Source organism: Balaenoptera musculus, chromosome 16, assembly GCF_009873245.2.
Source record: "Balaenoptera musculus isolate JJ_BM4_2016_0621 chromosome 16, mBalMus1.pri.v3, whole genome shotgun sequence".
Lineage (NCBI taxonomy): Eukaryota > Metazoa > Chordata > Mammalia > Artiodactyla > Balaenopteridae > Balaenoptera > Balaenoptera musculus.
In genome coordinates this window covers 14,412,247-14,438,784 of record NC_045800.1, presented here as the reverse complement: position 1 = coordinate 14,438,784, position 26,538 = coordinate 14,412,247, and the positions used below count along the sequence as shown (strand labels likewise).

The 26,538-nt window shown below is 36.2% G+C and overlaps 1 protein-coding gene across 1 annotated transcript in view; it reads left to right on the top strand.

Annotated features, from left to right (window-relative positions):
• Positions 1–1,273: 1,273 nt before the first annotated feature.
• The window catches only part of CCDC172 (coiled-coil domain containing 172), a 63,334-nt gene continuing 38,069 nt past the window's right edge, over positions 1,274–26,538 (top strand). Inside the window, exons 1-3 of the mRNA XM_036829205.1 lie at positions 1,274–1,309; positions 1,794–1,936; positions 2,136–2,221. Of these exons, the coding sequence (XP_036685100.1) occupies positions 1,858–1,936; positions 2,136–2,221 (165 nt within the window). The 5' untranslated portion in view covers positions 1,274–1,309; positions 1,794–1,857. The remainder of the gene's footprint in view (positions 1,310–1,793; positions 1,937–2,135; positions 2,222–26,538) is intronic.

The following is a 26,538-nucleotide window of genomic DNA, read 5'->3' as shown; positions in this document are numbered from 1 at the left end:
TTATTTCAACATATCTAAATTTTACATATGCATCCATATGATGGAGGATTATGAAGTTACAAAAATATATTAATGAAGAGTTTTCAGTGAAATGGTAAAACGCTTGTGATATAATAAGAGTGAAACAGAGCAGAATCCAAAATCAAATCCATGGCCTCTGATCTCAGATTTCTTGATTTCAAATCCTGTTCTGTCACATACTAGATATGCAACCTTGGCGAGATAACTTAACTTCTGTGCCTCAGTTTCCTAAACTTTGCTATGAAGGTTATAGTAAAAATCATCTCAAAAGGGTGTTCAGAATAGTACCTGGCAAATAAATAATAACTACTATTATTACTTATTCGCAATATATTCACAATATATTTGTAAAGAAACAATGCAAGATGAGGAGAATTACCTGAAGGCAATAACCAAAATGTTATTACTATTTGCTTCTGAATGATATATTTATGGGCAATTCTTTTCTACTTCATTACACTATTCAGTATGCATTCTTTTATAATAAAGTTTAAAAATTAAGTTTTATGCATGCATGGCTTGATGGAAATTTAGGTGGAAATTTGGAAAAGGTTAACATTTATATCCGATTATACTACAGCATTAATGAAATATTAATTAAGTTTATTATACAGATGATGTAACAGAATTTACATTTACTATTTTTTTTACTTAATACTAAATACATTTTTAAAGTTTAGCCAATTTCAATTTAACATTCAGATATAAAGTCAAATGTTTATTATAATCTTAATGTTTTGACCTGCTAAAAATTAAAAATATTTTATTTTTTAATTAAAAAATCCCATACCAAAGTCCCAAAGGTGCCTTTCATGTTTAAGCTTTAATTAGCAACCACTTTGGTCTCTGACACATCCTGCGCAGATATTGAAGTGTTAATATTACTGCAGCTTGATTACAAAAGGCAGTGATTAATTTTAAAGCAGACAAGATATGCCCTGATTACAAAGGAATGATTAAGGCGAATGTCAGACATTGCACATTTATAGCAGTCTCTCCCATCGTCAAAGGATAAGACTTTGCAAAAGTTTATATTTAGGATCACGGGTACTTTGTACTTTATTATAACACTGCGTTCATGCCTTGGCGATAGATTCCCCCCCAACTCCAAGCACGACCTAAAGACCTTTGGGGGGCCACATGGCCAGAGCAAAACAAAGCAAAACGCCCGAACGCGCAATGGGCCCAAGGAGACGCCGTAGCGTCTCTTCCCACCGGACCCAGACCCGGCGACTGAGGCGCTGGCCGCCGCCTGCTGCCAGCTCTGCAGCCCACAGTAGTGTTTCAAGTACATGTTCTGCTGAGATAAAGAGCACTTTGAGGACCTTCTCCCCGAACAGGGGGAGTTGGCGGGGGTGGAATGGGAGGAAAAGGCCGACCGCAGGAAGGGCAGGGCTGCTGCCCGAAGCCGCTCCCAAGCGGAGGCCTCAGGGCCTCCATTTTTTTTTTTTTTTTTTCCCTGCCACCAAAACGAAAAAGAACCCGCACAGGGGCCAAGGCCTCGTCTCAGGGGAGCTGCGCTCAGCCAGGGGAAAAAGGCAGTCTGAGACAGGTCACAGGAGAAACGAGGGCGCGGGGGAGAACAAAGCGGGTTTGCCCTTCGTAGCGGAAGCCACGCAGGCCCGGAGCGGGGTTCGCGGCGCCCGCGGCGCCCGGAGCCTCGCGGCCTCCCCTCAGCCCGCGTGGGCCCCGTCCTTGGCGTGGGCAGGGGGCAGGCCGCTGGAGGCCGAGCTAGGAGTGGCCCTGGCATAAGCCTTTACTGTGCGTTCCAGGATCCTCAGACTCCGTTATAAACTATTGAAGGCGAAGAAGGGATCGGCGGGAGCCCAGCCCGAGATGAGTCTGGAGTCCCTGTTCCAGCACATCATCTTCTCCGAGCACCTGGCGGAGGAGAGTCGCCGCTTGATGCGACAAGGTCGGGCGCTCGCGGGCGGCCTCTGGTCTTGGAGCCGGGGGCCTGGAGGCGGAGGGAATCAGGAGGCAGTGGGCCGAGCGGGGAGGGCAGGCGGCTGTCCACGTGGAGGGGAGGACAGCGGAAAGGTGTCTTATCACAGGGCCCAGAAACGGGGACTCCAGAAAGATGGACGTATTTAAGCATTTAATTTGTATTACAGTCAGGTCGGAAATGAACAGATGTCGTGAAAAAATTAAGACAGCAGCCGAGGAGCTGAATGAAGAGAAAATCAAGTTGGAGTCTAAGGTATTGACATGTAGCGCATGCTCGTTATCACTTGAAAAAGTGTTTTCGCTTGACTTTTTGACGATACGTTGCTATTGATATTTAACTAGTTGTCCGTCAATTATGAAGCACGCTACTGTGTTAGTGGATGTAGTTCCATGTTGTCTGGTAATATTTAAAGTTCTGAATCTGGTGACGCCTTCCATCCTAACATGAATTTGTCCTAAAGAAACCAGTTTAAGTCATGAAGAATTCATTGTCCGTGTTGTGGGATGGCTAACGTTTCAAAAGAGCGCAATGCCACTGGAAAAAGAATTATTCAACTACGTAGTTGGTGCGGGAAGTAAATTTTGAATGATAAATAATTTAAGAAGTGTTCTGTGTTGATGTAACAGTTGAACGTAACTTTCAAACGAGTCTCTGCCATTTGTTTTTCAGTCTTCTACCACATTTTGGACATGGCCTTCGTCCAAAAGGATGATTTTTCCACTAGTATTTCACTTTTTTCTTCAGCATCTGTAAAGTTCTGTTATTTTACATAGAAGCAAGGGAATCTGATGGCTTCTTGAAGGAGGATTTTGAAGTGTGGGTAGAATTTTTTGAGAAGCAAAGAGAAGTAGTAGGAGAAAAGTATTCGGGGCACCGGGAGAATATGAACAAAAGGGAGGCATAGCCAAGGCATATTGGGAAGAGAAATCTCCCAAAGCAGAGGGCTGATACCTAGGAATAAGAGGAAACCATTGCAGGTTTTTGATAATGGAATGGTGTGATAAAAGGGGTTTAGGAAAATCTCTCTGAGCTCTGGGAGGATGGGAGCTAAGAACATCAAGTATGTCACAGTGAAGGTCTAGCTATGGGTGGCAGCAGACAGCCATACAAAAATATTTATTCAACTCCTAAAGATAAACGATGCAAGCAGTGTACAGTGGGGAATCTGTTTGAGGAAGCCTCTTTGCTAAAATAAGTCAAATAGACTTACCACTGTGAGAAATTTCCAGTTCTCTTTTTGGATAAAATAATCATAGAGTCTTTCTCCACCTTGCAAGCTTCTTCTGTTCTTCCTTCCAAGTCTTGTTCACACATCACCTGTGAGCCCTCCCTTGTACATCTTGGAAAATTTGTTTTATCATAGCATTTGGATACCACCTTACAATTAAACAACAATACATGCTTGTGTTTGTGTTTGTATCCCCCACTATTTTGTGAGCAAGGTATTTGGAATTTTTTTCTTAACCATCTTTTATTCCCACAGCCTGTGTTCCATGCCTAGCACACAGTATACATTAGTGTTTTGAATGAATTAATGAGTACTAATAGGGAGATAATAGGGAGAGCGCTGTCTTTTAAAATATCAATAGAATTTGGAAATATTCAGTGAGACTTTAGGTCTTGTTTCACCTGTGAGTAGCAGATAAACTAGCTGCTAAAAACAATGCTAAAAGCTGATGGCATGGGCAAAGCATTAAGAATGTCATGATGTAGCTTAAATTTTTCTTTAAAAAGAATTAAGATACTTTCAGGATTGGTAACTAGAAGTTAATATAAGTAATAGGCAAAACATAGGCAGTTAGGTAATGCATAGCTAACACTTATTGAACACTTACTGTGTGCTGGGCACTGTTCTAAGTGCTTCATTTGTATTAACTCTTTTAATCCTGCCAGGGATCCTGTGATGAGGCACCATCGTTAATCCCCCTTTTTGGGAGAGGAAAATGAAAGGTTAAATGACTTGTCCATGGTATATAATCCAAAAACAAACCGCAGTAATGAAAGTAACAATTGAGTAATGACAGCATATTTTATTAAAACAGATTTTGGGGGCTCATCTTAATCTTTTTTCTTCATGAAATTCACATATAATAGTGTCTCTGAAGCTTTTGCCTCTAGTCAAGGGCAGTATTTCTACAAGTTCAGTTATGTAAGTTTTTGTACAAATGTATTTTCCCCAGATTGGTGAAGATATTGACCTGCTAGGTAACAAATGTTAAAAAAAAAAAAAAGGTTTACTCTTTGAATATCTTCTTTGGAAAAAAATAAGTTTACTCTGTAGTATTTTCTCAGTTAACAGTCTATTTTCCTGAAAATGGAAATGTAGTCTGTTGATATATACACATACATAAAAAAGCTGATTCAAATAGTTATACTTAAGAGAAGACAGAACAAATCCCTAGCATTGTTTAAAATATTTGCTGAAATTACTAATTAATATAGGCTCATAAAATGCATATATGTGCATATATGTGCATTTAATCAGCTCATATATGTGGTTAGTAATACAGTTGCTTTCTACTAATAAAATTTACATGTGGAGGTTCACAGTTCATACAGTACTAATTTGTAATTGAAATAATTTGATTTATAATATAGTCAACATGGGGTGTTTTTGTGTATATAAAGATTTTTAAAGTGGAGCCACAATTATGGTGTAACTGACTAATGAGAAGAACTGAAGAAGTAATCATAAATTGATTTCTTGTTTCTTTTATTCTCAGAGTTAATTATATGTCTGCCAATAACAATGAAAATATATTTACTTGAATATTTGACTTGGCATTTATTGACCAATTTATCAAGTAGAAGCAGCATAAGGAGAAACTAGAACATAATTTGAATAGGCCTGTGCTTGAGCTATCTGCACAATGATACATTCAGAAAATATTTTGGGCATTTATTTTGGAAGTTGCTTGTGGTCAAAAAATGTATTCAGGAAGTACAGTATTTTTTTCTGTTCTGTAAAACCTAGGTAGCATGTAATTAGAACTTAAATGATAGCATTTGCCTTTCAGGGCTCAATGAGTCCTTTAAAATATATGGTTGCAAAAGTCTCAGATTATACAGTGTGAGTACTTTGTGAATTGGAGAGCTATAGTATACCTGGTTAGGTTTGGTAATATGAAAACAGAAAGACAAGAACATGCTGTGGATTTGCGTTAATGCTTACCAATATACCTAAAGCTTCTGATCATCTAAGAAAGGTTTTATAGTATCAGTGACAGAGAAAATCAAAATTAAGGACTCACAGAACGTTTGTTGTTTCTTTTAAGCATCTAAAAGAGTTTTTTCTTTTTAAAAATAGTAGCATATAGTTAAAATTGGGGCATTTAATCTTTATAAACATATTACATAAAACCTAACATAAAGCTGTACTCCCTCAAGAGGAAGTAAATGGAGGAAAGTCTGAGGCTGTTTTATTTTTTTTTCTTCTCCAGTTTTAAACTATTGCATAAACATCATAACACTAATGAAATAATATTCCATGAATTTTTAAAGGAAAGTGATATTGAAATAAACAAGTAACTTAAGGGGGCTTCATTTACTTCTTTACTTCAAAATATACTCATTCATTTTTCTTTTAATTAATAAAAGTTAGGAACCCTCCCAGAACAGCAGGCAAAGTCATATCCGTTAGTACTCTATTACCCAATTAGGGAAAGAACAAAATCACAAATTATTATCATTTTTAATATTGAAATAGAGCTTTGTAATTGAGATTTTTTCCTTTTTTTAAAAGTTTAATCAGAGAAAAATTTATATCCTACTTGAGTTTAATTTTACTGTTGATTAAAAGTTGCCTAAAAACATAGATAAAAGAAAGACATTTTTTTCCCTCTCTAATTAACATTTGTTTAAATAACAATACATGTGAATTATTTAATCTTAATTTTAAAAAATAAAGTAGAAATTCTCCTTATCACAATTTAATACATACCTATAGTTGTTAGTTGTGACCAAGCACTTTTTAAAAAGAATTTATTTTATTTATTTTTTATACAGCAGGTTCTTATTAGTTATCCATTTTATACATATTAGTGTATATATGTCAATCCCAATCTCCCAATTCATCCCATCACCACCCCCCCACCCCGCTTTCCCCTCTTGGTGTCCATACGTTTGTTCTCTACATCTGTGTCTCTGTTTCTGCCTTGCAAACCAGTTCATCTGTACCATTTTTCTAGATTCCACATATATGCGTTAATATACGATATTTGTTTTTCTCTTTCTGACTTAGTTCACTCTGTGTGGCAGTCTATAGGTCCATCCACGTCTCTACAAATGACCGAATTTCGTTCCTTTTTATGGCTGGGTAATATTCCATTGTATATATATGTACCATATCTTCTTTATCTATTCATCTGTCAGTGGGCATTTAGGTTGTTTCCATGACCTGGCTATCGTAAATAATGCTGCAGTGAACATTGGGGTGCATGTGTCTTTTTGAATTATGGTTTTCTCTGGGTATATGCCTAGTCGTGGGATTGCTGGGTCATATGGTAATTCTATTTTTAGTTTTTTAAGGAACCTCCACACTGTTCTCCATAGTGGCTGTATCAATTTACATTCCCACCAACAGTGCAAGAGGGTTCCCTTTTCTCCACACCCTCTCCAGCATTTGTTCTCTGTAGATTTTCTGATGATGCCCATTCTAACCAGTGTGAGGTGATACCTCATTGTAGTTTTGATTTGCATTTCTCTATTAATTAGTGATGTTGAGCAGCTTTTCATGTGCCTCTTGGCCATCTGTATGTCTTCTTTGGAGAAATGTCTATTTAGGTCTTCTGCCCATTTTTTGATTGGGTTGTTTGTTTTTTTAATATTGAGGTGCATGAGCTGTTTATATATCTTGGAGATTAGTCCTTTGTCTATTGATTTGTTTGCAAATATTTTCTCGCATTCTGAGGGTTGTCTTTTCGTCTTGTCTGTAGTTTCCTTTGCCATGCAAAAGCTTTTAATTTCATTAGGTCCCATTTGTTTATTTTTGTTTTTATTTCCATTACTCTAGGAGGTGGGTCAAAGAAGATCTTGCTGTGATTTATGTCAAAGAGTGTTCTTCCTATGTTTTTCCTCTAAGAGTTTTTATAGTGTCTGGCCTTACATTTAGGTCTTTAATCCATTTTGAGTTTATTTTTGTGTATGGTGTTAGGGAGTGTTCTAATTTCATTCTTTTACATGTAGCTATCCAGTTTTCCCAGCACCACTTATTGAAGAGACTGTCTTTTCTCCATTGTATATCCTTGCCTCCTTTATCATAGATTAGTTAACCATAGGTGTGTGGGTTTATCTCTGGGCTTTCTATCCTGTTCCATTGATCTATATTTCTGTTTTTGTGCCAGTACCATATTGTCTTGATTACTGTAACTTTGTAGTATAGTCTGAAGTCAGGGAGTCTGATTCCTCCAGCTCCATTTTTTTCCTTCAAGATTGCTTTGGGTATTCGGGGTCTTTTTTGTATCCATACAAATTTTAAGATTTTTTGTTCTAGTTCTGTAAAAAATGCCATTGGTAACTTGATAGGGATTGCATTGAATCTGTAGCTTGCTTTGGATAGAATAGTCATTTTCACAATATTGATTCTTCCAATCCAAGAACATGGTATATCTCTCCATCTGTTTTGTGATCTTTGATTTCTTACATCAGTGTCTTATAGTTTTCTGAGTACAGGTCTTTTACCTCCTTAGGTAGGTTTATTCCTAGGTATTTTATCTTTTTTTGTTGCAGTGGGGAATGGGATTGTTTCCTTAATTTCTCTTTCTGATCTTTTGTTGTTAGTGTATAGGAATGCAAGAGACTTCTGTGCATTAATTTTGTATCCTGCACCTTTACCAAATTCATTGATTAACTCTAATAGTTTTCTGGTGGCATCTTTAGGATTCTGTATGTATAGTATCATGTCATCTGCAAACAGTGACAGTTTTACTTCTTTTCCAATTTGTATTCTTTTTATTTCTTTTTCTTCTCTGATTGCCATGACTAGGACTTCCAAAACTATGTTGAGTAATAGTGGCAAGAATGGACATCCTTGTCTTGTTCCTGATCTTAGAGGAAATACTTGCAGTTTTTCACCATTGAGAATGATGTTTGCTGTGGGCTTGTCGTACATGGCCTTTATTATGTTGAGGTAGGTTCCCTTTATGCCCACTTTCTGGTGAGTTTTTATCATAAATGGGTGTTGAATTTTGTCAGAAGCTTTTTCTGTGTCTATTGAGATGATCATATGGTTTTAATTCTTCAATTTGTCAATATGGTGTATCACATTGATTGTTTTGCGTATATTGAAGAATCCTTGCATCCCTGGGATAAATCCCACTTGATCATGGTGTATGATCCTTTTAAAGTGTTGTTGGATTCTGTTTGCTAGTATTTTGTTGAGGATTTTTGCATCTATTTTCATCAATGATATTGGTCTGTAATTTTCTTTTTTTGTAGTATCTTTGTCTGGTTTTGGTATCAGGGTGATGGTGGCCTCATAGAATGAGTTTGGGAGTGTTCCTTCCTCTGCAGTTTTTTGGAAGAGTTTGAGAAGGATAGGTGTTAGCTCTTCTCTAAATGTTTGGTAGAATTCACCTGTGAAGCCATCTGGTCCAGGACTTTTGTTTGTTGGAGGATTTTTAATCACAGTTTCAATTTCAGTGCTTGTGATTGGTCTGTTCATATTTTCTGTTTCTTCCTGGTTCAGTCTTGTAAGGTACTTTTCTAAGAATTTGTACTTTTCTTCCAGGATGTCCATTTTACTGGCTTGTAGTTGCTTGTAGTAGTCTCTCATGATCCTTTGTATCTCTGCAGTGTCTGTTGTAACTTCTCCTTTTTCATTTCTAATTTTATTGATTTGAGTCCTGTCCTTTTTGTTCTTGATGAGTCTGGCTAAATGTTTATTAATTTATTTATCTTCTCAAAGAACTAGCTCTTAATTTTATTGACCCTTGCTATTTTCTTTGTTTCTATTTCATTTATTTCTGCTGTGATCATTATGATTTCTTTCCTTCTACTAACCTTGGGTTTTGTTTGTTCTTTCTCTCGTTCCTTTAGGTATAAGGTTAGATTGTTTATTTGAGATTTTTCTTGTTTCTTGAGGTAGGATTGTATTGCTATAAACTTACCTCTTAGAACTGCTTTTGCTGCATCCCATAGGTTTTGGATCGTCGTGTTTTCATTGTCATTTGTCTCATTTCATTTGTCATTTGTCTTTGATTTCTTCAGTGATCTCTTGGTTATTTAGTAACGTACTGTTTAGCCTCCATGTGTTTGTGTTTTTTACGTTTTTTTCCCTGTAATTTATTTCTAATCTCATAGTGTTGTGGACAGAAAAGATGCTTGATATGATTTCAATTTTCTTAAATTTACTGAGGCTTGATTTGTGACCCAAAATGTGATCTATCCTAGAGAATGTTCCATGTGCACTTGAGAAGAAACTGTAATCTGCTGTATTCAGGTGGAATGTCCTGTAAATATCAATTAAATCTATGTGGTCTACTGTGTCATCCAAGACACTTTTGAGGGTAGTTATACTTAATTGCTTTTAGTCTCTATGACTTTTTCACATGAAATTCCTTTACAAATTTCTCCTGTCTTGAACATGTATAGCTGATCTTTTAAAGTTGTAATAAAGAGGTTTAGGTATATTTCCCCTTTTACATTCACCTTGGTCAGTTGTACAATTCCATAGCCAGTCAATGTATATCTGAGTCTGGCGTCTCTTCTATGGAAGATGATTTTTTTTTTTAATTTTATTTTTTATTTTTTATTTATTTATTTATTTTATTTTTGGCTATGTTGGATCTTCGTTTCGGTGCAAGGGCTTTCTCCAGTTGCGGCAAGCGGGGGCCACTCTTCATCACGGTGCGCGGGCCTCTCACTATCGCAGCCTCTCTTGTTGTGGAGCACAAGCTCCAGACGCGCAGGCTCAGTAGCTGTGGCTCATGGGCCTAGTTGCTCCGCCGCATATGGGATCTTCCCAGACCAGTGCTCAAACCCGTGTCCCCTGCATTGGCAGGCAGATTCTCAACCACTGCGCCACCAGGGAAGCCCTGGAAGATGATTTTTCTTTCACACCCAAGATACCTCATAGTTGATGGTTTGATGGATGGTCTCTTCACTCCCCATAGATGCTTCCAGGACATTATTTCTCTACCTGCTTGTGATAGTTAATGCTATATTCTAGACTCTGCCAACTTTCCCCGCTCCTCTTTTCTGTCATCCTACTAACTCACAAGGGATAATTATCCTCACAAAGGATAATTTCCCTTGTTCTTCAGAATTTAGCACGTGGCTCTCAGGCTTCCACTCTGTGTCAACTCTTGCCGTCATCTTGGATGATGTCATCGTCTTTATGTACTATTCAGCTACCAACCTGGCCTTTTAGTTCTTTGGTCTCCAGATTTTCAGTGACCTTTTTCTCCATTCTACCTCAACTACCTATTTCCATAATGACGAGTCAGTTATTTGCTACTATGGCAGCACTCAGGAGATTCCAGGAGATTTTGGATCCAGTATACACACATGGACGTTAGCTTCAGCCTCAGCTGAGACCTTCACACTGCGAGGAAAACTGCTGCATTTCTCTTTCTCACTCTCTGCAGTGACTGTTGTAAACCTTTACTCTTCTCATGTATTTTATCCTCTCTTCTCAACTACTTAACTCTCATGATAACTTTGCCTTTTATTTCAAAGAGAAAATAGAAATCACCCAAAAGGAAATCTTTTATTTTCCCACATACAGATCTCCAAACCTGCCTAAGTGGAGAAACTTCTTCTCCTCTTTCCTGTTATGGAGAAAGTGCCTTTTGGTTTTTTTTTTTTCCTGACAGTGGACAGTTCCTCCACCTATGCTTCAAATCCTGTCATCTCTTATATCATCATTATTGTCATCATCAGCATCTTCATCATTATTATTGTTTTTATGCATATTAGTGGGAAGGACCCTATAGAGGGAGGTTGAAGATAAACACTAGAGAGAAAAGATGGAAGGAAGGAATGGTGGAAGGAGGATGGGATCCAGAGCATAAGGTAAGAATTGGCCTTAGACAAGAGGAGGGATACCTATTCTGTTGTAAAAACTAAACAAAATAGGTAACATTTAGTAAATACTATATATCAGGCCTTATGCTAATCATTTTACAAACATTATCTCAGTTAATTCTAACAAGAACCCTGTGAGGATGCTAGTATTTTTACTCTGATTCATTTGAGAAAATCAAGACTCAGAAATTTAACTAACTTTCATGAGGTCACACAAGTGGTAAGTAAGAGCTTTAAGGTTTGAATCTATATTGGGTTAACTAGAGAGCCCTTGCTCTTAACAGCTATAGTATAGTGTAAAAGGAAGGAATAAGGAAAGGATGAGAATATAGAAAAGTTTAAAGACTTAGTAACAGGAAACTGAAGGTATGATTCACGTAAAGTAGTCTCCTGGCTCTATTATTTCAACTAGTTTAATGAGTATGTGTTACATATGTTTAATGAAGTTATTAATGTTTCATTTCTTTGTTCTTCTGATTTACCAGTTGGATGGCCTTTACAACAAAGTTAGTACCTTGAGTTTGGAAAATCATGTGGCTACTCATTGCTAAAGATCCAAATCAGACAGGCGGCAGTTTAGGATGAATAGTATATGGCCTTTGCCTTTGAGAGCCTTAGAGTCAAATCAGAGGTATTATCCCTTCCTTAGAGATGAGGCTCTATCAGTTCAGGGTGCTCTTGATTGCAAGTCACAGAAATTCAGTTCAAAACGGCTTAAGCAATATTGGGAAACGACTTATGTATTTGAAAACCCAACATTTGATTCAGCAGTTGTATCAGTTGGAATTGCATCAGATTGCTTAAAATAAAAGTCTAGCCTTGGTGGCTTTACCAAATAAGGATTTATTTTTCCTCATGTAATGGGAAGTTCGGAGGTTGGCAGTCAAGGGCCGTTTACTAAAGTGGCTCAAAGAAATCGTAAAACACCCCAGCACATTATATCTTTTTGTTCCACCATCCTTAGCATGTGGCTTTCATCCTTGTAGTCACAGGTACTGCTCCATCCCTAGTCATAATATCTGAATTCTAGCTGGAAAAAAGATGAAAATCAAAAGGCTTCTTCTCATGTGGCTTTATCATTGTTTTGGTGGAAGGGAAGTCCTCTCCAGTGACTTGGGCCTGCATCTCAAGGGTTACAGTTTTGTCAAGTGGTCAACCCTGAAATGGAATCTGGGAATGTGAATATTTATAACTGGATGCATTATTGCTGTGAATAAAACTGGAATTTTATTAGTAAAGAAGAATGGTAGAATGGCTGGTTGTCCTTGTGTTCTCCCAATAGTTACTAACAACTCCTAGAGTCATATGCTTTCTTTTCAAAATCAGGGAGAGAAAGAAGGAAGTTTCCAGAAGCTTTCTCTGAAAAGCAGGGAAATTGTTCTTGTCAGATACCTTCTTTCATGTCATTTTCACAAACTGTGACATTTGACTATCCCTGAACCAATAACTGTGGTCAAGGGGTAGTAACTTCTCCCAAATTCAGTGGGCTGTCTGGAGATGGTGCGGGTTTCCAAAAAATAATTAACTAAGAAATTAACTACCAAGGAAAGGAGGAATGCACATTAGGGAGACAACCAGGTACAACAGTATCTACTACAAAGATTCTAGTGGTTAAAACCAGAATGGCCATGTAGAGACTCCCTGTAGTTGGTTGAAATGTTTCATGTTAATTATTGATTATGTTTATCATTTAATCTTACTATGATTTGTCATATATGATGGAATGTAGTGCAAGCTTTTCCCCTCTAAGTTATCCCTCAGTCAAAAAGGAGTAAAGCTTTCATGTTATAAAGTGCACTTTAAATTCCCTTATTTTGAACAAGAGCTCAATTAATGATGGTTTGGGATGCTTGGAGAAATCACCTGGTTGAACTGATAAAAAAACTAGGCAGAGACATTTAACTGATTTAGTTATTATTCCTGGGAGTATGACCTCAGAATTCTAAGTGCTAGGTGTCATTGTAAAAAAGCCACTTAATGATGTAAAAGAAACCCATTAATTACTGAAACATAATATTGTGATTAAAAAAACCTATAAAAGTTACATCAGCATGATACCATTTAAAAACACACAGAACAATAATACATCTTATAAGGGAAAATATATAGTGAAAGTATAATGACACACATGAGAATGATAATAGCACATCAACTTAGTGATTATCTCTCATGGGAGTGGAAGATAAACGTAATCAGGGAAGGGTATACAGCGAATTCCAGCTGTATCTATAATATTTTATTCCTTAAGCTGGGGGACATAGCTGTTAGGTTACTAAAAAAAAAAAAGATATATTTTAAAAGTTACAGAGCAATGACTTTTAGTCCATTCTAAAGGTTGTGCAACCATAACTATCTGATTCCAGAACATTTTCATCACCCCCAAAAGAAACCCTGTACCCATATTAGTCACCCCCCCATCTCCCTCAAATCCCACCAGCCCTTGGTCACCACTAGTCTACTTTCTGTCTCTGGACATTTCGTATAAGTGGAATCATACAATAATGGCCTTTTGTGACTGTCTTCTTTCACTTAGCATGTTTTCAAGGTTCATCCATGTTGCAGCGTGTGTCAGTACTTGATGCCTTTTTATGGCTGAGTAATATTCTATTGTATGGATGCACCACTTTTGTTTATCCATTCATCAGTTGATGAACACTGGGTTGTTTCCACTTTTTAGCTATTATGAGTAATGGTGCCGTGAACATTTGTGTACAAGTTTTTGTAGAACATATGTTTCAATTCTCTTGGGTATTCCACCTAGGAGTAGAATTTCTTGGTCATGTGGTTAATTCCAGGTTTAACTTTTTGAGGAAACACCAGACTCTTTCTATAACAGCAGCAGCATTTTTACATTCCCACCAGCAATATACAAGGATTCCAGTTTCTCTATATCCTCACCAACACTTATTTTCTTGGGGGTTTTGGTTGGTTGGTTTGTTCGTTTGATAGCCATCTTAGTGGATGGGAGGTGGTATCTCGTTGTGGTTTATATTTCCAGTTCCCCAATGAGATTAATGTTGAACATCTTTTTAGATGCTTATTGGCCATTTGGCACATCTATTCTTAACATGAGCTACTTAATTATTGGTCATATAATTGGTTGCATTTCTTTTATGGAGGGGCCTTGTCTCTGAGAAGTAGTAATCTCTCTTCATATTAATAGAACTGAAATTATTGTATTTCCAAATGAAGTAAAAAATTATTACATATAACATTTGTTGGACTCCTTTTTCTCAAGTTTGTTTTCATGATCTTAAGAAAATAAATCTGAAGAATATTTCATGGTAATAGCGTTTAGAGCAAGTTGAATAACAGTATGCCAGATAGGCTTTCTATTTGCAAGTGCTTTTAAATCACAAAAGTTGCACACTTCCTGGCTTGGATCCACAAAGTGGAAAATCTACTGCACTGTTTCTAATTGTTAAATCTACTAGTGTGCTTCTATTCCTTTTTTTAAAAGAGCTACTGTAAATAAATTGTTTACCCTAAAATGTTAGAAAAGTTTTGAACAGAAAAAAAAGCTTCCTTTCCAGGAACTGAGAGAATGGTCTTCTAATTAAAGACAGTAAGTTTGCGGCTCAGTATGCAGAAAGCATGAGATTAACATTTAGTTTGCTAACCTCGTAAGAATATACAGCACAGAAGAATGCCTTTTTAAAAGTTTACCTTTTGATTTGTGATTTCTTAGTAAATCAGTTAGCTATGTTCTCTTCTCCTATTCATTCACTCAACAAATATTCATTGAGCAACTCCTAAACAACACCAAGAGTAATTGGCAAATAAATTATATAACAACTTTCTGCCTTAGAGAGTTGACATCAAGCAACTTCAACTATATAAACCTAACTGTGAACTCAAAATTCTTGATGTTCTCATTTTTTTAAAATTGTGTAATTACTTTAAACTTTCTCTATATAATTCTACAAAGAAAGCCTTATCACATTTGTCATGAATAATTATCTAAAATGTGGAAATAGATGAGTTCATCATATATTTTCTGAGTGTAGCACTGGACATTTTCTAGTAGCCCACCTGACTGGGGATAATCTGATTTTCTAGGGTGTGCACCTTTGCAGTGGGTTCTTTTATTCTTGAATATACCAACCATTATTTGACCACAGGGCCTTTGCAGTTGCTGTCTCCTCTGCCTGAAATGTTTCTTCCCTCAGCTGTTAGTGTTTTATACACACTCACTTCTTTTAGCTGTCTCCCAGTAGGGTGGCCAACCGTTCTACTAGAATGTGAGACTTTCATTTCTAACACTGGGACAGTCTCATGCAAATTTTGATGGTTGGTTACCTTACTTCTAGGCTCAATTGCCCCTTTAGAGCTGTAGTTCTCAAAGTGTGATCTGTGATCCACGGGCGTCCCCAAGACTCTTACAGGAGTTTTGTGAGGTCAAGCTATTTTCTTAATAATACAAAGCTATTATTTTGCCATTTTCACTGTGCTGATACGTACATTGATGGTGCAATGGCAATGGTGAGTCAAACTGTTGGCAACTTAGCACAAATTAAGGCAGTGGAAACAAACTACTAGTAGTCATTGTATTCTTCACTGCCACCCACTCACACTAAAAAAACAAAACCCACCAGTTTCACTGTATGCCCTTGATTAAAGTGTAAAAAATATTGTTTTGAAACTGACCATGGTGTGTATGTGTTTTTAATATTGTGTGTTGAAATGGAAAGTTCACATAAAGTACTTCTATATTCCAAAGTACAGTCATGGTCTCAAGGGATAGTATTTGTATGATTGTTTGAGTTGCAGTATGAACTAGCTATTCTTTTTCTGGAATACCATTTTTACTTGACTAATTGACAGATAAGTATAGTTATTTAAACTTGAGCATTTGGCAAAATTTTCTCAAAAATGAATGAAATGACCCTGACATTTCAAGGCAAAAATCTGATATTATTATTATTATTATGCCAATGATAATATTCAACCTTTCAAACAAAAATTAGAATTTTGGAAGACTCAGATTTGTCATTGTAAGCTTGACAGTTTCCCAGTACTGAAAGACTTTTCTAATGAGTTTGTTGGTGATATTAATAAGTGTTATTTTTTAGTATTGTATTAAGAAGTGTATCAACATTTGGAGGATCTGAATAGTTCAGTGAAGGAATATTTTCCAAATAACCAGCACATAATTTTACAGAATTGTGCATGGGTAAAAGATCCACTCAAAGCACAAAATAGACCAATGGTTTTTATTATAACAGAGGATGAAAAATTTATTGAAGTGGTTTCAGATTCCACATTGCAACCAACCTTTAAGGAACTAACACTTATTAAGTTCCTTAAGAATATGCGTAATTGTTTGGAAAGGGTATTAAAATAACCCTCCCATTTCCAACTATACATCTATGTGAGGCCAGGTTTTCTTCATATACTTCAACCAAGAAACATATTGCAAAAGGTTGAATAAAGAAGCAGATATGAGAACCCAACTGTCTTTTGTTAGAAGAGATCTGCAAAAAATGTAAATGCAACTCTTCTTACTATTTTTTTGTTGTTTTAGAAAATATTATTTTTTCATAAAAATATATTTTAACATACAGTGGATTTATTGTTATTCCTAAATGAATTAAGTGTTTTCAAAATTTCTCAGTTTTAATCTTTGATACTGAAAATATTTATAGAAATAACTCAAAAATCATCAAATAAAAGTCCTCAGTAATTTTTTAAGACCATAAAGTCATAAAGACCAAAAGTCATAAGATCAGAAAGTTTGAGAATGGCTGCTGTAGAGGACCGTTCCTTAGCTCCATATATAAAATAATATGACCTCATGCCATCAGTATCTCTATCCTTTATTCTGCTTTATTTTTCTTTGTGGCACTTAATTTCTCCTGATGTATTTGTATTGATCTGTTTACTGTTTGTCTCTGCCCAGTGGCATGTAAGCTTCACAAGGAATACATATTCATCTATTTTATTCACTACCGTTATTCCCAGTGTCTAGAACAGTGCCTGAATTACAGTAGGTGTTAAATAAATATTATTGAGTGAATAAATTAATTTAGTTTTTTTCTCTTAGAATTCTCTGTTTTCTGTTTTCCTTTTCTGTGAATTCTGCTTGTTTCATCTGATGGCCTTCTCACATGGTAGTACATTTGCATATGAGCTTTAAAATTTTTTATTGTGAACTTATCTTTAGCAGGGCTTTTCTTTCTTGGGAGTCCTACACATTCTCTTGATAAAAAAGATGTTCCTAAGGAGCAGTTTCACCGCAGCTGCCAGAACCTTGCAGATTTCATTTGTTCAGGACCAGTTTTCATGTTAATTTTTGAGCTCAAGATTTCTGCACTGCATGGCTAGGAGACATTTGAATCTCACATCCATGAACAATTCAAGCTTGGGTTTGGGGTTTCTTGGGTATGATTCTTCTCCCACGCATGGATCAATGGAGGCAGCTCACTTTTATGCTGCATCTCCAAGCCAGTGGATGGAGTTCTGTTACTCTGCTTGCATAGCCAGCATAGGCACTTTTTTTTTCTTGCAAAAAACAAAAGCAACAGTTTAGTTTAGAAGGGTGATAGTCGTTGAAGTCTTTATACTCCTTCCCCTGCCCCATTTCCAGGCTGAGAGGTAGTCTCTGCCAGCAGTTTCCTTCCAGGCATATATATTTTTTTTTATTGAGGTATGGTTAATTTATAATGTTGTGTTAGTTTCAAGTGTGTGTGTGTGTGTGTGTGTGTGTGTGTGTGTAAATATATATATATATATATTCTTTTTCAGATTCTTTTCCATTATTGGTTATTGTAAGATATTGACTATAGTTCCCTGTGCTATACAGTAGGTCCTTGTTGTTTACCTATTTTATATATAGTAGTGTGTATGTGTTAATACCAAACTCCTAATTTATCTCTCCCCTCTTCCCCACTATCTCCTTTGGTAGCCATAACTATCAATCTCATTCTTGACATGCATCCATGTCTTGGCTGTTGTAAATAGTGCTGCTATGAACATTGGGGTGCATGTATATTTTCAAATTATAGTTTTCTCCAGATATATGCCCAGGGGTGGGATTGCAGGATCATATGGTAACTCTGGTTTTTTAAGGAACCTCCATACTGTTTTCCATAGTGGCTGCACAAATTTACATTCCCACCAACAGTGTAGGAGGGTTCCTTTCTCTCCACACCCTCTCCAGCATTTATTATTTGTAGACTTTTTAATGATGGCCATTTTGACTGGTGTGAGGTGATACCTCATTGTAGTTTTAATTTGCATTTCTCTAATAATTAGAAATTTTGAGCATCTTTTCATGTGCCTGTTGGCCATCTGTATGTCTTCTTTGGAAAAATGTCTATTTAGGTCTTCTGCCCATTTTTTGATTGGGTTGTTTTATGATATGAAGCTGTATGAGCTGTTTGTATATTTCGGAAATTAATCCCTTATCGGTAACATCATTTGCCAAGTATTTTCTCCCAGCCCCTAGGTTGTCTTTTCATTTTGTTTATGGTTTCCTTGGCTGTGCAAAAGCTTATAAGTTTAATTAGGTCCCATTTGTTTATTTTATTCCTAACTTTATCGAATGAGCCCCGTATCTCCCTTTGGCTTTCACTTTGAGTATTATTTGGGCATTTTTAAAACCCTAGCCTCTGTTGCCTGTATCCAGTCTCAAAGATACCCCTTGGACTTGAATTCTAGCATGATGATTTCTGGCATGATTATTTCTCTCTCTTGCTTTTTGGCTTACCTATGTAAATGACATGTATTTTAAATTAGTTATGTTTTATCCAGCATTTCTCTGTCTTTTAATAGAAAGTTGTTCTTTCCCATATTTGTTTGGATTGTCATATTAACCAGAATTCTTCACTGTAAAATACCTTAGTGCTTCAACTTCCTCATTCCTGAGTTCCTATTTTTTATTTATCTTTTGGTCAATCTGTGTAATTGTTCAAGTAATTTTTCAGGAAGAATATGTGCATGAAACTGTTTTGTTTCTTTTTTCTTCCCTGGTTGCTGTAGAAATTGTTTTTTTATCCTCATGATTCCAAATGTGTGCACAGATAAACAAATTTGTGTATCTGTCAATTTTGTCTAGTCCAAGGATAAGTCTCCCATTTTAACCGTAAATGTTATATTCTGGTTTATTTTTCAAGGACCCTTATTTCTTATAGCTTGGATCTTTGTTCTCTGTTCTCTGAATCTATTATCTTCTGTTATTTGCTAGTTTCAGCAGTATTGGACAGTCCTTTATACTTTATATCACCGATTCCATCTTTTGCAGTGTTAGTTCTATTATTTAATACTCTCTGCAAATTTAAGTTCTGTGTTGCTGTCTTTTTTACATTTTTAAAAATTTTCTGTCTTTTTATCTCAGCTTGTATTTTTATCTTATTCTCTTATGTCCTTGCTTGCTCTTGTTTTTTAGTGGACATATCTTTGTTTGCATCCTCTTGACATCAAGTAGTTGATTAACAAAAAAAATTTTTGTACTTTGTAGTAAAATTATTATAGGTGTATTAATACTCTTTCTCTATAATCTGTCAGGCACTTCTCTTTTTCTCTTCTGTGACGGTATTTTTGTAGAGTGTATGTTGTTATTCTGTGAGAACTGTTCAGACTTGCGTTTTGCCAACAGTTATAATATATAAATTGTTCTTTGTCCCATTCTTGTTTTCTTGAGTTCTTGAAGAATGAACTGTCTTCTTAAAACTAAAACTGCTGTTTGACAGGTTGATGTGAATATCCCCAACCCAATTTCTAGTGTTAGTGGAATACTTGACTGAGGTGTGATCTTTTCTTGATCATGTGCCAAGTTTTCTTATTATGAGGAGGAAAATGTATGTTTTAAAGAATCTGTGACGTTTTATAGATCTTCCATTAAAAGCAGTACATGAAAAATCACTACCCTCAGCATTCTATTGTCTTATATCCTGACAGAACAGGAAGATGTAGTAATAGGTAAGGTGAGGTCCTGCCTCCTAAGTTGCCAAATTGCACGGAAGTCACCTTATTTCAAAGTAGCTCCCCAGCGAGAGTCTTTCAGATTAAGAAGTATCGTTACAGAATGTTCTTGGCCTATCAGTATTTGTACTTTACTCTTCTTTCCCTAATCAGATTAATATCTAGCTGAATCAGCAGTTCTCTAGAAATGGGAGTTTATTTTGAGGAAAAGGGGAAGAAAAATTTTGGAGATGGAGGGTTACTTTGAGAAGGGTAGATGTAGGTTATCTGTAGACTTTGGAACACCAGAAGGGTTCAGGAAAGGTGTATGGAAACAGTCAAAGGCAAACTGGCTATTCATAGCTGTGCCTGTGATCTCGATGCTGCAGGAAAAATTTCTTATATAGCCTTTGGTGCTTGTGTGGTCTTATGAATTGTTATTGCCTGAATTAAAACTTCAAGATAAGTTGAAAGGTTGCCTACCTCAGCTTCTTTGATTAAAACTAGTTCCATGGCTTTAAATATAGTCCGGTTTCCCTTGGTTAAAATTCTAATCAATTTCTCTCAAGAGAAGACAGAAATGCAGAAGGAATGGGAGATACGTGACCACCACAGTAGGAAAGTAGATCAGGCTGTTACTCTAAAATGTTCTTTTCCTCTTTATTATGAGCTCCTGCTCCTCTCAGTCTTTATTAAGAGTGCTTACTTATGTCCCTACTGGAAGAGTGGATATACTCCTGGGAAATTCTGAGGATCTGATGCCATTATATTTGGTGAACGTGCAGTTTTTTGTTTGTTTTTTGCTGAATTGAACTAGCTCTATTATTTTAACTCTTCATAAAAGTAATACCTGTTTATTGCAATATTCAAAAGATAGAGATAGGCAAAAAGCAGAGTGAAAACCACCTATAGTTCTGCCATATAGTTAATATTTTCATAGGTTTTCTTTCAGAATTGTTTAATTGCATGTATTTTTTTTCTTAAATGATTTGCTTTTTTCCATTCACTATACCCTGGGTATATCAGTAAATATATATCTAAATAAGCAGTTTTTAATGGTAGCATAGTAAATGGCTATACCATATTTTAGTTAACTAGTTTTCTATTGATAAGTGTTTACTATTACTATTAATAGTTACTGTTATTAATATCACTGTGATGATACTTTTATACATACATCTGTGTGCACTTATGTTTTTAGGATAAAGTCCTAGAAATCAAATTGCAATGTCAATGGGTAGGTACAGTTGACCCTTGAACAACATAGGTTTGAACTGCATGGGTCCACTTATGTGAGGATTTTTAAAAATAAATACGACAATACTACATGATCCGATTGATTGAATGTGTGGATTAGAACTGTGGACATGGAGAGCCACCTGTAAAGTTATATGCAGTTTTTTAAAAAATAAATTTATTTATTTATTTATTGGCTGCGTTGGGTCTTTGTTGCTGCACGCGGGGCTTTCTCTAGTTGTGGCGAGTGGGGGCTGCCCTTTGTTGAGATGCACGGGCTTCTCCTTGCGGTGGCTTCTCTTGCTGTGGAGCATGGGCTCTAGGTGCGCAGGCTCAGTAGTTATGGCTGGCGGGATCTAGAGCACAGGCTCAGTAGTTGTGGCACACGGGCTTAGTTGCTCCATGGCATGTGGGATCTTCCTGGACCAGGGGTCGAACCCATGTCCCCTGCATTGGAAGGCGGATTCTTAACCACTGCACCACCAGGGAAGTCCCTATATGCAGATTTTTGACTGCAGCAAGGGTCAGCGCCCCTAACCTCCGTGTTGTTCAAGGGTCAACTGTACTTTTAAAGCTCTTGATAATTTCCAAATTGTCCTCCAGAGAAGTTCCAGTTTATATTCCCCCAATATCACTATTTGTACAATAGAAATTATTGATTTTTTTAACAAATACAAGAAAAATGGCATCTTTTATGGTTTTAATTTGAACTTTTTAGTTTACTTATATTTTTTCATTTGTTCAGATTGTTCATATTTACTTTGTGCTTTGCCTATTCATATCCTTTCCTTGTCTTTTTCTCCCTGAATTCTAGCTTTTTATGTGCTATAGGTATTACCCTTTCTTTGTCATTTGTTGCAAATTTTATTATTTGTAGCTTGGTTTTTTATGATTTTTTAATCAAAATTTAGAATGTTTATGTTGCTAGAATTTTTAATCCTTTTGTTTGTTTCTGAAATTCATTGTTTAAACAATGTCTTTTTCCAATACTTTTACAGGTTTTTTTCTTTAATTTAAATAAAAATGATTCTCCATTTTTGCCTGGGTAAATGTCACATGTTTCTCATTGACTATGATATATATATGTGTGTGTGTGTGTGTGTGTGTGTGTGTGTGTGTTATATATATGTGAAACTGTATATTTGTGTTTGTTTTTAAATATTCTATATTATTCTGTTAATCTATTTGTTTTGGCACCAGTATCATATTCACTTAATTACATTAGCTTTAAAATATCTTTGACCCTGTGGAATGACAATTTGTTTTTCAGGAATTTCCTGATTCTTTTTTATTTTGTTTTGTTTTGTTTTCCTAGATAAATTTGAGATCATTTTTTCAAGTTCCAACAAAGTAAAAGTATTGGGGTTATAATTAAGATTATACTAAGTTCATTTGGGGAGAACTGATATATTTACAACTCTGAATCTTCACATTCAAGAATATAGCATAGGGGCTTCCCTGGTGGCACAGTGGTTGAGAATCTGCCTGCCAATGCAGGGGACACAGGTTAGATCCCTGGTCTGGGAAGATCCCACATGCCGCGGAGCAGCTAAGCCAGTGCACCACAACTACTGAGCCTGTGCTCTAGAGCCCATGAGCCACAACTACTGAGCCCACATGCCACAACTACTGAAGCCCGCACACCTAGAGCCCGTGCTCCACAACGAGAGAGGCCACCGCAATGAGAAGCCCACACACTGCAATGAAGAGTAGCCTCCGCTCGCCGCAACTAGAGAAAGCCCACACGCAGCAACAAAGACCCAACTCAGCCAATAAATAAATAAATAAATTTATTTTTAAAAAAAAGAATATCACATATCTTTCTATTTATTTATACCTTCTTTTATGTTCCTCAGTGCAGGCTTTTTCATATAGATCCCACATACTTCATATTAAGTTTATTTGTGTTTTGTTTAGTTTTCGGTTTTGTAAATGGGATCTTTTCCATGCTTTTTTCTATTTATTGTTGGTAAATAGAAAAAATACTAGTTTTTGGTATTTATTTTGTTACTAGCCGTTTTACTGAATTCTTTTTTATTTCTAAGTTTCTCAGTAGATTTTCTTGGATTTATTAGGTACACAGTAATCACATTTGCCCAAACAAACAAAAGAGAATTGTGTGCCAGCTTTTTTTTTTAGAAAGTACTTGAACTGCGTTTTTTAATTTTTTTAATTTATTTATTTATGGCTGTGTTGGGTCTTCGTTTCTGTGCGAGGGCTTTCTCTAGCTGTGGCAAGTGGGGGCCACTCTTCATTGCGGTGCGTGGGCCTCTCACTATCGCGGCCTCTACTTCTTGCGGAGCACAGGCTCCAGACACGCAGGCTCAGTAGTTGTGGCTCACGGGCCTAGTTGCTCCGCGGCATGTGGGATCTTCCCAGACCAGGGCTCGAACCCGTGTCCCCTGCATTAGCAGGCAGATTCTCAACCACTGCGCCACCGGGGAAGCCCTGTGCCAGCTTTTTAAATAATTGTTATCTCTTGTTCCTTTTCTTGACATACTGCATTAACAAGAACTTCCAGAACAGACGTAAATAGCAGTGGTCTTATCAGGCATCCTGATAATCCTTAATGAAAAGATGAGAGATGAGCCAAGACTTGACTGAGATGAAGGAATGAACCATGAGGAATCTGGGGAAAGAGATTTCCAGGCATAGAATATCCAGTGCAAAGGCCTTGAGGAGAGAGTGTGGCTGGATGTTCGGGGAATAACAAGGAGGCCAGTGTGGCTAGAGAGGAGTGATTGAGGAGGAAACTGGCAGAAGATTAGATTAGAGAGGGAATAAGAGTGCAATCATGTAAAGCCTTATAAGCCATTATAAGGACTAATATTTACTAATATTGAACCTTCCTTGCTTACTATATTAGGATTACTGTGTCATAGTGAGTTCTTCTTTAAGCATTGCATCTGTGGTTAAGAAATATATTTATAAAAAATAGATCTATTTTTTTAAAAAGTTAATATCTGCAATTGATACAGTATTCATTGATGTACTCTAGTGTTGAAACGTCTTTTATCATAGTCATGACAAACGCATTATTTCCCCAGTTGCTATGATTACAAATGTGAAATCTTCTACCTAACTTTCATGATGTTTTCTTATATAGTGTTGCCTGTTTTACTCTTGGGCAGAGCATTTAGTCAGCAAAATACCAGTTCCTAAAGCCTGAAATTATTTTAAGCAACAGCAACCACAACAAAGTGTAGATTGTACTTTGTACTTTGCTTACTTGGACCCAAACATTAATTTCAAATCCTCAGTCATTCTCAATTTTCAAGTTATTCTGGTAGAAAAATACCTAAGGGTGCCCAAGCAGCAAGAGTGGTGAAGAGTCACAAATCATGGCTATGCTGAAAACTGACCTAGTTGACCAGATAAGTCAACTGACTGGGGAAACTACAAGCTCTTTTGAAAAATCAAATATCCCAGGAAAAATAAGACAGGGAAAGGGGAAAAAAAGTGTTTATTTCTGAGAGAAGTAAAATTAACCAGAGTGTTGGCACTGTTATAAATTAAAATTTTCCAAAACAGCAATATTTTCTGACAAAGCTTGGCTGTTTGATTCTAGCATATAACTTTAAGGCTGCGCGCAAATATTTTCATTTCATTTGTAGTCAGAGGAAGGAAAGAGATTAGAAAGAGAAATTTGAACCTTCCACCCTTTTCTTTTTATCATTTGTAGCCCCTTGAGATCCCTGGGTAATTTAGCAGATACAGCCAGTAGTTTCTTAAGTTTTTATTTATCATGGATGTCCAGGCTACCATGGATATAAGATAGTGCCTCAATTCAAACCTGACTCAGATAAGTTCAAAAATATCTTTTTAAATTACAATTTTACATCTCTTCTAGTATCTTCCCAATTCTGATTCCTACCCATCACTTTTGTGACAAAAGAAAGGTGAGAGAGATTTCTGATGATAATTTATTCTGTGAAATGACCTCATCTTGTGATCCTATCAACATCTTCAGGGTTATATTTGGAATATTTATACATCAGTAGGTCTGGTTTTCAAAAGCAAGAATGCGAAAAGTAATTTAAGAAATGAGTTGTGATAACAGGAAGAACAAAAGGAACAATGAGAAACACATTCTGCAAATAGGTGGTCTTGAAAAGCTTTTTTTAGTAGTGAGAGTTAATAACTTATACTTGGTAGAGTGGAACTGGATAAATCCTAAGGCGTTTGTCCCATTAGTTCCATTAAAATAGAAGGTCTAATAATATTAGACCCCATGTAGTTTCTGCAACCATAACTTAACTGCCTTCCTCAACTTGTGAGTCAGCGTAGGCAATCTATTCTTTCTTGACCTTCCTAACTTGAGCTTTTCCAAAGTCCTGCTTCTTTCTCTTTTACTCTCTTTTCCCTACTTGCCAATTCCATTATGCATTAAATGTTTTCATCACAGATCCTAAGTAAATTTAAAAATTAATGTTACTGTAATCTTTCTGTAGTTATTGATTCTCTGGGGCTTTTTAGATCTTGATTAAAAGAGGAAAATGTATGAGTAAAAGATAAAGACAGAGTGTAAAACAGAAAGTAAGAATGAAGAGTACACCAATAATAAGAATGAAAACAAAAAAAATAGAAAAGACCTCAAAATGGATAATTTACATAGAATTTTAGGGAAGAGGAAAATTATAGCTCTACCCTTCTTATAGATCTTTTGAACAGCTGTCTGATTTTCATTTGGGGTATATAGGTTTCATCTTTTCAGGTTATGGTAAAACATTCCAATTAAATGCCAATATGTCTAATATCTCTCCTTAATAATTGTTATTTTCCCTTTTAAGAAAGAAGACATGAGCTCAGTGATAATTTTAGGTCTTAGTGATAGCTGGAAACAGAGCACCTTAATTTCTGAGTCCTTAACATAAGGCTTTTGTGAATTCGAGTGATAAATTTGCTTGTCTTATTTTAAAATTCCTTAGTTTGATAAATAATATTTTCTCCATTTTTGGTTTTCAGTGCAGGTTTGACTACAGATCAGTGGTAGAAACAGAATCAGAATTTAGGAATTTTGATTCTGAAAGGCGTGTTAAATGAAATACCTAATTGGATTAAACCAAAATTTATCCAGCCTGATGTTTGGTCTCAAAGCAGTTTTGTAAACATTCATGGTTATTGTTCATAATTGCAACTCTGAGAGTTAGGAATATACTGCAAGCAACCTTTTCTCAATAAATTCTGATGGACCTAGTATTTGGTAATTTTTCTGTCTCTTAAACTTATATACTTTCAATTTATGCTGTTGTCAGAGACTGAAGTCCCTTTTTAGTACCAAAAGTATCTTTTTGCTACTTTGAAATAGTTCTCATATTTACATATTAGTATCATGATTTAGAGGCAATAAAGTCAGAAGACCTGAATTTTAGTCCTGGGTTTGCCCCTAATTAATTATATAACCTTTG